The sequence below is a fragment of the Heliangelus exortis genome, chromosome 3, assembly GCF_036169615.1.
Source record: "Heliangelus exortis chromosome 3, bHelExo1.hap1, whole genome shotgun sequence".
NCBI lineage: Eukaryota > Metazoa > Chordata > Aves > Apodiformes > Trochilidae > Heliangelus > Heliangelus exortis.
In genome coordinates this window covers 14,290,150-14,302,454 of record NC_092424.1, presented here as the reverse complement: position 1 = coordinate 14,302,454, position 12,305 = coordinate 14,290,150, and the positions used below count along the sequence as shown (strand labels likewise).

Sequence of the window (12,305 nt, the reverse complement as noted above, 5' to 3'; positions counted from 1 at the left end):
CCAGTTTGACTTGTGTGCTTTGTGGGTCTGACTCTGAATTAGTATGTTAAATTACAGGTTAATCAGGAGAGAGGGATTATTACTTCCTTTGTTACTTAGTACTCTTATGGTGAAAAACACGGTTTTATAGGCAATTTGTAAGGAAGCTGTAGGCCTTTTTGGTATTTTATAAAAACTTGTGTAACGATGTCTATTACACCATTTTTAGTGCATACTTTTGTCTTTATTTTCTAAGTATTCCATATCAGATGTTAGTATGGTTTGATTAATAAGGCGAGGGTTGTAACACACGCAAAGCATATTGTGGTACTTCTTGAGTCTTAGATGGCTTGCTTATGTGCACGTAAGTTTTATTTGGCAGCATCACATGCTAGTTACTTGCTGTCTTGTTTGTATCAGCACTATCACCAGGCTGATGTATGTAAAGACATCACAACTCTTCCTATTGTCAGCTTTTACAAATAGTTCCTCATTGCTCCATCATAATGAATGCTGTGTTTCATTTTTTAAAAATGTAGTCACAGTTGAAAAAGTTTACAACCAAATAAGCTAAGTGTTTTGTCACTGTAGAAGAAGGCATACATGAGACAAGCATTAGAAAACCAGATGGAGGTTACTTGCTGGTAGCTGACATTTTTCAGGGTGTGTCATTTCCACATTTGCTTCTAACCCTGCTTTGCTGACCCGTTTCCTCTTGGAGTGAGGAACAAAAAATGGGGGTTGTATTTGGAAAGTGAGGAGAGACAAGCTGTACACACAAAATGTATATGCTTAGCCAAAACAAACCAAAATGACCGTATTGGTAGTACAGTTTGATAAATGTTAGTTACATGTAACAGCTCTTTTTTTATATATCTTTGGCCTGAACTTGGTTTCAGCTATAGTCAGTGACTACCAGTGATCCCACGGTGTAGTAGCATTCTGTAAAGCCAGAGGCTCATTAGCAAATCTCAATAAAAGATAAACTTCCACTTCTTTCTTAATCTGTTCTTTCTGGAAGAGAAGGAAGAGGAAAGGGTCACTATTTATATCCTATTATATGTAATAAATCTTTAGCAAGATAGCAGCTTTTCATAAAAATAACTAGGCAAGTATTCCAAATGCTGAGAAAAGCCATTTAATTCTTTGAGAGGTAAACTGCTATTTTGGAGCTATAGATAGTTTAAGCAATAGCAAGCTATTGTTATAATCTACCTGCACATCAGTGTTTCTTGCAGTCTTCTTGCAATAGCCTAGTAAAGAAAAAGACAGGAAGAAACAGGAAAGTGGAGGGGTTTCTAATGATTTTCTTCTTACTCTAAATAGAATATGGTGAAGAGATTGTGGTATGTGCAAAGCCACTGAGTTTTCAGTGGCAGCTGTTGCTGTTGGAGGGATGAAAGCACTTGGCCCAAGAGTCTGTTTATATGTTTGAGCAGAGAAAGTGATTTTCATGGCAAGGAGCAATAAGTGAGACAGGCAGAGTCAGAGAATAAGAGAGCAAAAGATAATTATCTAAATTATGTTCAGGCTATTATAGGAGACGCATATAGTTAAAATGTAATTAAATATGACAGGCTTACAGGATGCAAGCATGGCTTTGGAATGCTAATCATCAATTACTGCATTTCCTTAGGGGAGTTTGGCAGAACGAGACACTTAGAAGTAGGGTGGCTGAGGTGAGGTGTAAAGTGTTAAATAAAACACCACAGGACTGAAACAAGGCTAATTTCTTTTGGAAAATGGAGCTGTGGTATCAGGGGACCTTTGCTAGCCAAACAACTTGTGCTGCATTTCAGCTTGAGGACCCTGGAATAAATCTGAGTAGGCTGCTAGTCCTAAAATATAAACTTCATCTTGAGGTAGTGATTTTTTCTGTTGTAGAAGTGGTGACCAGAACTTCTGCATATTAACTGATAAGTCTAAAATGAATCAACCAGCTAGACAGGCATGAAAGCAGAAAAAAATATCAGCGCTTCCTGAATATGTAAAAAAATTGAAACCCTGAAAATCAATGGTTTATGTTTTTCAATCAAAACAAATGAAATTATTACAAAAGCACCAGAAGAGATAACTGGTAGTAAAGGACTATAAAGAAACTTAAGGCTTACCTATGATGTCTTAAATTTAATCGAGCAGCACCACTGAGCAATTGTTATGGCTTGATAAATAAGTAGGAGTCTTACTGAATTTGCAATATCAGCAAAAAAATGCAAAAAAAAAGGCAGATATACCTTGATAATGTTGTCACTAATTTTTCTTCCCATCTGGGTGAAGTTACACTGCATAAATTATCTCTGCTGTATAATTATATCTGTACTGGGAGGTATTCCTTTGTATATATCCATGTTCTCAAATGTACTATTACACTTTAAACCAGTGTAACTGTCTAATGAAGAGAGTTTGTCTTGCTTATTTCAAAAGTGACTTCTTCCAGATCCATTTGGCTTGTTTTCTACTTTGTTTTTTCCTTTTTGCTAAGGAAATAATGAGAAAATTAGGTCACTTAGTTTACCCAAACAAGTCTTAATTCTCTGGTGGCAATATTCTTGAGTTTTAATAACTTGAATTTTAATAATGCTTCTACAAATCATCTATAATATTTACTTTATTTTTCCAATGGGAAAGGAATACAATGGACACATAACAAAGCAATAAATGTTTTTAGGACCAAATTTACTGAAACCTGTCTCCCTTCAAGTCTCAAATCCCTATTTTAGTCTTTGTCATGTTTTATTATTAAAAGATTAATTACAGTCCAATCCTAATAATAGCATTGAAGCAGAAGATAAGGACTTGTAATGTGGGGGCAAGCAGAAGAACTTGGGAGCTTCCTGGAGGAGCTGATCTAGAAGTGTGTTGTCAAAAGGATGTTCAGAGAGCCCTGTTTCTAAACCTCTCAGTATCTGTCATGTTCTTCAGCTCTATTCCCAGACAGGTGCATCAGCTTTCTCATTGTCACTTCAAACAGGAGACAAGAGCATTTACTGCCACCTTTGGAAAATCTGCACTGAGCTCTTGCAGTATTTGACCAGTGCTCAGATGTACTGTAAATAAACACAGACCCATTTATATTCTGATCTCTGATCCCAAATTAACCTATTTTCTTTTCACGGAACCCAAACTCTAGAGGCTAGTAAGGCATAGGCTGTTCTTAAAAGCCTATATCCACTTTTATATGGAATAGCTTTGGAATATTTTTTCAAATCACTAAACACAGAAATTTGATTAATTCTTCTTGCATCCAATGCATGTGTGTAAAAGTGACAACACAGGCATAATGCAAACTATGGCAATTCTTTGTTATGAGTATTGGTGTTGTAATCATCTGATTGTCCCACCCACTCCTCTTTGGAGCTCTTTGTCTTAAGGTAACAAGTACATTTGCCCATGAAGATTAACTTAGAGTGACTGTACTAGGGTAATAGAAGAAGAAAACTCAAACAGAATTGTTCTGTTTAGGGCAAAAAAAAATGTTTACATCATAATACTCCTCCACATTGTGAGACAGTGAACAAAACAGTCCATTCTCATATTTTACTGAAAGCTTGAGAAAAGAGCCTGAGCTTTAAAATAAGGAGGACATAGCCACAGGAGGGATATAAATAAACCATGTTGTTAGATGAGTAACTGCTGTACCTCTAACGCCTGATAGACTGCACCTTTCTATTATGATAAGTAATTCTAATTATACCCATTATTTCATGCAACAATACCAGTAAACTACTTGAAATTAGGTCTTGATTGAGCTCATAATCTTCATTAAGAAAATATAACTTGACAGCAGTGATAAAGTAATGGTCGACTAAATTAAACCCAGAAATACTATGTGTGTGTAACAGTGAGGTTTTCCTGCTAATGGAAAATTCAAATACCAGACAAATAGTCAGCAGTAACACTGTTCATACTGCCAGACTTTGGGGTAGTCTGCTGATGGCCAGTGGTGCTTTGGTCCCTTATTTGAACACTTCAGAAGGTGTTCTGAACACTTTCAGGAAAACTATCCAATGTTTTGTCTTCTGTAAGGAGTTAATCGGGCTACCTTTAACTACATTTTATTTCTGAAGCCTTGTGTGATAGGGTCTAGTTTTGCTTAAAAGTTAAATTCTATATCTAGGTTTCATGTTTTGAATATGAAGATTAAATTATTTAAATTCCAGTGTGTTCAAGTACAAATCTAGCAGAATGGAAGGCTGGCATCAAACTGTAACCTCTTTAGTGCCAGTGTGTTCTGTAGGCACAAAGGTATGGTAGAAATTTCTGTCCTTTTCCTGCTGTGTATCGGGTTACTTGAGGTGTTGTACATCACCCAGGATCAGAGGAGCTTGAAAGAGGAAGGAAGGTGATACTGGTCCCTGTCTACTTCTTGTGTTTTCAGTATAGCCCAAAATGTTACTCTCGTGTTTTGGGGGGGATGTCTGTTCTTACCACTGCTTCTCTGTCAGGATGGGGAAATCCTCACAAACTGAACTGCAAAGAAGTGCTTTATGTCACTTATATGATAAGTTACAGGTAGGACCTTGGCCCACACGAGGGAAGCTTATCTCCTCTGCCTTCAGTGCTCCACTTTGAGTGGGAGGAGGTTTTTTGAGGTTTTGGGTGGTTTTTTTTCCCCTAGAACTCCAATTTTCTTTAACCAAGCTCTGATGATTTCTCATGAGTAGCTAACAGATGAATGCGTTTCATTTTATTTATCTAGCATAAGGTATGTATGAAAACACATAAGCAGAGTCTACACACTTTAAACCAAAAATGGATAAGTAGTGGTGGAAATTCAGGTGATGAAAATTGTTTCTCTGTTAGCCCTGTTAAGTGATAATAATACATACTGTCACTTGCATGGAGTTGCTGTATATATTACTGCAAGCTGTTGTGACCATGTTTAATATTTGTATGTCTTTCTGGGTTTTTTTTGTAGGTCCTGGCAAACAATCACTTTTGATAAACAGCCTGCATCTTTTATCAGAATAGTTGGAACTCACAACACAGCTAATGAGGTAAGGAACTTGGAAGAAAACCTTTATTCTTCATGAATATGCAACAGCAGAGTTTTTCATATCTTGCAATGAAATTGATAATGCCTTCTGAAATATGCTTGCTTCTTTTTTTTTTTTTTTTTTTTTTTTTCCTCTGGCAATCTAGCTAAGTAAGAATAAATGCTTTCCTCATTTGAACATTTGTGAACTGTGTTATTGTCTTCCCTACAGAGTTGAAGGGCTGTTGCCAATTGGGGAGATATTTTGGGGGTTTTAAAGATAGTAAATCATTTCTTGTTTTGACTGTTCCACAATGACATCAAACATTCCTATTGGGTTTCATTTAAAATTAATCCTTATTTTGATGAATGGTGAAAATACCATTTTGATGCACTAGAGAAAGGTCTATAGTCTCTGATTACTTGATTTTATCACCTTTATATTATCTTTTTTCATGAATAAAACATAAGAAAAATCCCATTCTTCATAAGAAAATCTTATTTGCATAAGATTCTCTTATAATTAATTTTCATACCTGGTAATTTAGTTAACCAGTAGTGGCCAAAGTAAGATTATTTTTTAAATTAATCTTATACAGAAAAATTATATTTTGCCCTAATTGGCCAATGCAAATAGCGTCCTGGTTGGGTTTTTTTTTTCACTTGTACTTCTTTTGTAATTGTTGTGTATTGGCTCGGAAGAAGTCCACATTTATAGCTGACACTAGTGGAACAAATTTACAATATGTGAATTTAAGAAGAGATGTATGTCTATCTGAGTTTAGAATGTTATATGACAAGAATATAAAAGGCACCCAAAGCTGCTGCTTCTGTGTGTCTACGTTCATGTCTGCTTCCCACACATGTAGTTCATTCACAAAGCACATTGTAGTTTCACACTTTACAGTCAGCTTTGGACAGCACTGTTACATTTGTAGTTATTAGAGTTTCTCCACTCAGGAACCAAGATTTCTGGTCATATTTAACATCTGGTGTTGTTGGTTCTTAAGCATTGGAGGATTTACCAAATAAAATTGGTTATGTCCGATTTTAGGGCAGTTGTTGCGAACATACACACCACCAGATGTCAACGTGAGTTCTCAGCAAACAGTTGAAAAGGAGCTGACCAACAACTGAACTGGGAATACCAATTTTTACTGGTTTGTTTTTTTTCTAAACACTGTCTCTTATGGTGTACAGTTCAGTCTTAATCACTGAGTTCTTAGAAATACAGAGTAGGAAGCTGCCTTCAGGTCTGTTGTACGTGCATAAAGGTGGCCTTTCCATTACCAGTCCATATAGCCAGAAACATAACCTCCAAGTTATAATTCTCAGAAGTAGCTTTAAGCCCTGAATAGTAATGGGATTTTAAATAATTCTAATTTCAAATTGGTTGCTATTTTCATGGAATTTAATGTTCTTTGTAGTTATTTATATGGAGCACTGTGTAAATTATGAACAATATGTGCAAATTTAGGCTAGAGCTATTCATTTAGATTTTAAAAATCATTCTTTGGAATCTGTACCAAACACTTTTTTTATTTTTTTTTTAGGAAAAAAATTTCTTATAAAACTTATAGGGGAGGAACATCATCAGCATGCACATATGTTACTAAATTACATTTTTTTATACATATTAAACATATAGTCAGTAACATCTTGTCATAAATTTTCATTTTCCAAAAACGGCAGCAAGATATTTTTTCACGCATCCAGTTTAAATAATAACAGTGTAACCCAAGTCTCCCTTTGTTCGGGAGTCTGTAGCCTTAGTAATCTCTGCAGTAAGAATAGTAATCAGTTTCCAGAATGATTTGACCACAGGTGGTTGTTTTTTATGTTAAACCACTCTCATTTTAAATGAAAAATTCTAATAGTAGTGTATTATTTTTACTGTAATATGTACAAAAATAGTTCCTACTGGTTCTACCAACACATAAGTTTGAACTTTGAGAGACAATCTATACTTTCCAAAGGGAAGAGTTGATTTTTGGAATTGCAAAAAATCCCATTAAATTTCTCTGTTTTGTGAATTATTCCATCTTCTGAACTCCTCTTTTCCTTTGCCATGTTTTGAAACACAGCAGATTCACAGATTTTTTTCTTCATTTGAATATTCTTTTGTTATGTTAGAGCATGCTACCAGTGTAACTTTTTGTTTTCTTGAGCTTCCAGACATTCTACTTTTATAAAGAAAAGGATTATTTTTCCTTAGTCTTTGTCATTTGTCTGGCAGCTCACCTAATACTTTGACTGTGTCCTCTTTGCTGTTACTGACCTGGAAAGGACACCTGGCTGCTAATGCTGAGAGCTTTGTCTTACAAATTACTGCACCAGTGTAGGTGTTCTTGGCCTTCCTGCTTTGTATGTTGGACCTTTCTTAAAATATCCAAGAGAAATATAACATGGCATCAATCAGAGGATGATGTCAACTGTCATCTCTGTCTTTTGGGAGAAACACATGCAGGATTATTTGCATTAGTGATACTGTTCTGAAGTATGTGGTTGCAATATTGGATGAAGCAGGCAAGTTCAATTATACTGTTCTGTCCTCTGCTTCTTTCACAAGCTGTATTCTCTATATGTTGAGGTGGCAGAGTAACTGAAAATACTGTTGTAAATTCACAGGCTTGTTTGTGTTCCAGATGCTAAGCTGAGCATTAAGCATTTAGTTTGAAACAATTGGTAAATATGAAAGTTACAACTTGAGAATCGGGTACGTCAGACTTTATAGATTAGTATTAGCTACATTTCAGTGGTATCTATGCTGCATTTAAAAACTATGCATCACTGTGTAAATTGAAGTTAAATATGAAACACTTCTGGTGTGCAATACAGTAGAAATACAGAATCTTGTAACTTGGAAATCTCATTCATTAGGCTGTGCTGCAGTGTCTTACAGGTGTGCACCTAGGAGATAATGTCCTTTTCTGCAAATCCCAACACTGAGAAGTGCAGCTGGAAAAACTGCAATAGCTGTCACTTTAGAAACCATGGGAGCATGATGAGTATAAAGAAGCTTCTCAAAAAGTGTAGCTGAATGCAAAAATTGGCTTCTCAAGAACTGTAGCAGATGGAGAGAACTCATGACACGGTAGTAACTAGTTGGGCTTTAGGAAAAAACTCACCAGAACAAATACAGAGAAAAATCATTGTGTACAGTTGTGTTTGTGTGGGTACAGGTGTAGATATGTAGTCTGTTCATATATGTATATATAAAGGTACAGTGATAGCTCTTTGTGAGCACATGTTTATATATAGAAACATAAACGTATCGCTATATATCTGTATTAAAAATGGCAGGAATTCTTATGCTGGGAGACACAAAGAAATAGGACGGGTATTTAAAAAAACAGCGACAGTTAATATTTTTTAATGAAATTCATGTATTCTGTCAGAATTTGGTTTAAGTAGCTAGTACCTCAGGAAAGATCCAGGGGCTATTGCAAACATGTCAATGCAGACATCTGCTCAATGTCTACTTGAGCAGGGGTGGTCAAAAAGAATATTAAGATTTTCAGTTATATTGAAGAAATTATAGAAAAATTAATATTCTGTAGTCTTGTATGAATATGTGGTCTACCCATGTCTTATTTTATGGTATTTGCTTTTTGCCCACATTAACTTGAAAGGGCCTGGGAAAGTCCAGTTAAGATTATGAGAGTTTACATTTGTTTGTGACAGGAGCTTTAAGGACATGATCTGCTTGCACGAAGAACGACAGAAGAGGTCACAAATGCATTCCAAAAAGTCCTAGTTGTAAAACATGCAATGCATGAGAAAATAGCAAATTTTCAATGACTATGAAGAGATTTATTTGTTTAGTATGTGGCAAAGCAGTACAATTTGTAGCAATTGGAAATCATGTGGAAATTTTTGCAAGATTTAAGAGTTCCTACCCCTTCTCCTCCCAGGCACTACAAGAACCAAGTAGAAGTGAGAGTAAGTAAAGTAGAAAATTAATTGGAAAAAATGCTTAAACAGATGATCATCTTACTCTTAAGATAAGGTCACCTGTACAGTGGTCCCAGGTATTGTTTGAAACATAAGGAAACCATCACTGTTTGAACTGGAATATTTCATCTGATGCAGCAGCAGCAGCCTGCTTGGACACTGAGTGCCTTTCTGCATACGGCAGGATCTGTCTGTAGAGCTACTGGTGCTATTACAGCAGAGGGCAATCTTGAAATAGAATCATATTAGTAGTGAATTAAATTCCATTTCTAGTACGTATGAACATTCAGTCTTTTGATGAAATATTTATATCATAAAATACATTTATGACAATTAATATAATTGTTGTGGTCATCTGATACTGTGTAGTGGGTGCTACTTGGCAAAGAAAAAAATAATTTACAAGTCTCTACCCAGTTTCTGCTTTTTAGTGCCATATGTAAAGGCTGGTATAATTTGAAAGCCTTGATTTGTATGACTTTATAATATTTATGACCTATGGACAGATGTTTTTAACCTCATGCTGAAATATTCTAATTTGAGTTTGGCGCTGATCTGGCCTGTATACTTCCATATAGATTTCATCTTACTTTGATCATGCTTTTGCCAACATTTAATTGTTGTGCTTTATCTTCATTTTTTGTTCTTTCCAGGTGTTTCACTGTGTGCATTTTGAGTGCCCAGCACAAAACAGTACCCACAAGGATGAGAGTAGCAAGGAAGTGGCAACAACAGAGACTGGTGGACAACAGGTTGTTTCTCGCCCTGTTCGAGCTGCAAGCACCAGTTCTCTGCATTCCCCTTCTGGATCCACCTCGCGTTCACATGCTCACCAACCATAAAGGAGATGGAAAGAGAGCTTTTGCAGCCCCACTGACACTGTATGAAGTTATTCAGAACTTTCTTATGCTAGCACCTTTTCTTTCCTTTTCTCTGTGAACGAAGGGGACCATGTCTGAAAGTTGGAAATGCTGAAATGGAGAAGGCTTTTTCCAAGGACAAGAAGAGACTGCTTCACTCTCCTCAATTTGTTCAAATCAGGCTGATCTCTGAGGGTGGAGAAGATAGGTCTTCAGTCTTCATTAAGTACCCCATTAACACCCTACCTCTCTAATCTAACCAAGGCAAGGAGAACAGAAGGAAATAAGACAGAGCTAAAGTGGAAATGTAAAATGACACAAGTAAAATGTAAGGCATATGAAATAAGTATTTGTTTCTTGAAGGTTTCCATGCAAAAAAATTGCTTATGAAACACATCAGTCCAGAATATATGTTATTTTTAAATGTTACTCTTCATTGGTATTCCTTTGTAACAAGTAGTCTGCTTTCTAAATTGTTTTGACGCTGTATTCCGTTTTGTCTCTTATTTTTGGCTGTAGCAAATGCTGTGCAGTAGATTAAGGAAGCATCAAACATGTTTACCTGCTGAGATGCAAATTCCCTGTTCATCATGGGGTGACAAGAAAAGCTTTCATGATATCAACAAACTAATTAATGGATGCTATATTAATCTTGACCTTAGCTGGCTTTTCAAAGTTCAAAATTCCATTTCATACACTCAAAAAGGAAATTCCTAAATCAAGGATCTTGTCTTGAAGAAGAACATATTTTTCACTTGTGAAGGTGATTACTTATTTTTTACCTGTATTTTTAAGAAAAATTGCATCAGATCATCAAAAACATTTGGTTTAGAAAAATGGAACTTCATCTGGCCCCTGGCAAGCACTTCTTTAGCATACAAAAGAAGAATTTGCAGATACTTATTTTTTTCCAAGCAAAAAATGTTTTAGTCTAGAGCTAAAATACAAAGGTTGTGTGTGCATAAACATTTCTCTTAAATTTCATAACATATGATGCTTTTCCACTGTGTTGTAAAAGATCTGTCTGGCTCTTACTTTGCAATCACAGAATTTATCCATCTGTGTCTCTCTGAATCACATTGCCTGCTACTTTGCTTATTCTAAGAGTTTCCACACTGATGATGGTGCAGCTCTTATTCTCCAAAGCTCTGTGACTTTAAGGAAGAGCTCTCTGTTGGTTTTCAGTATGGGATAAAGCACTTTTATATTGAGACAAATGCAGATGTAATTGGCAAAATTGATTAGGGCAGTTGTTACTCCTCACAAAGTATATTATATTGGAAATGCCAGTTATCCAGTATTATGAACTTGGAATTTCCTGTGGTGACAAATAGCCTTGTCAGAAGAAAACAAAGCTAGTGTAGGATAAATGTGGTTTTCCTTTGCATAACTGAAGTGATAAAATGAGTTATATCAACATAGAAAATAGTATGTTAATTTATCACACTACTTAATTTAAGAGAATTTCCCTGTTGGATACTGCTTGTGCTAAAAAGAGGAAGAAATATAACAAGTGGTAGCAATGAATCAGTAGAAACTTTGAAGGAGAAAAGCTTCCTTTTTCTTGTTTCAAATAAAATTGATTAGACTTTATCAATAGTATTATAGTATTTTTCATTGCCAAATTGCAGCTGAGTTCTAACATTTCCATACAACCCCCTTCCTCCCCACTGCTGTCTTCTGGCTTGTGAGCATCTGGTGGTGAAAATGTGTGCTACCTTTCATACGTGCCACAGCTGCCTCAGACTCTGGGGAGTTCTGAGGCAGGATAATTCTCATGCCAGCCAGCAAACAGGTTTGCTTTTCTCAAGCTGTGGATAAGCAAAGGGCATAACTTCTTAGCTGTTAGTAGTCACCATTTTAGAGAATGCTTAAAAATCTTTTTTTTTTTTTTAAGTTTGTGCCAGCTTTTCTGAGTCTGCACTCTCAGAGAAAGAACAGAATTTTTAGTTTGCAAACTTTGATGTGCACAATTTATTTTTATGATACAAATAGGTCTTGTAGACTGTAACCCACTGTACATCTTTGTGATCTGCTCATGAACAGAAACGCCTCTTTACTTCCCATGGCATAAGCCCACTGCCAAGAATCAGAATGAACAGATCTGAGAAACTCTCAAGCAAAACCTGTCACATCTTACAGACCCTCCAGTTCCCTCTTCCCACAAATCAATCAAAACAAAAAAACAACTTTGTGCTGTCCCTTTATACAGAGGAATAGAAATTGTCAGTATCAGACTGATTCTCGGTCACATGTGGCCTTTCTTGCAATCTTTATTTTCTTCAGTAGGAGTTGCACTTCAAAGAAATAATGTTGAAATGTTTAAGGGACCTGAACCCTGCTTGGTCTTCAACTACTGGCCAGTGCACACACCTGTATTGCCTAGTGTAGGTCTTTGTCTTAAATATTGTGTCAGCAACATACTACTAGTGACAAAAAAAGATTCTGCTCAGAACTGGTCTGTGGTTTAGTTTAGAATCTTCTCATTATTTCTAATTATTGTATTTATTGATTCCCAGTTTCAGGTATGCTTCTTA

The 12,305-nt window shown here is 35.9% G+C and overlaps 1 protein-coding gene across 3 annotated transcripts in view; it reads left to right on the top strand.

The window, feature by feature from the left end:
- BTBD9 (BTB domain containing 9) overlaps nucleotides 1-11,361 on the top strand; it is a 110,183-nt gene extending 98,822 nt beyond the window's left edge. For 2 of the 3 annotated variants that reach the window (XM_071739364.1, XM_071739365.1), the window contains 2 exons: nucleotides 4,898-4,976; nucleotides 9,562-11,361. In XM_071739364.1, coding sequence (XP_071595465.1) covers nucleotides 4,898-4,976; nucleotides 9,562-9,750 — 268 coding nt within the window. In that variant the 3' untranslated portion in view covers nucleotides 9,751-11,361. Of the gene's footprint in view, nucleotides 1-4,897; nucleotides 4,977-7,846; nucleotides 7,986-9,561 lie in introns of those variants that run through there. The other variant, XM_071739366.1, reaches the window with a different exon arrangement.
- The last annotated feature ends 944 nt before the right edge of the window (nucleotides 11,362-12,305 follow it).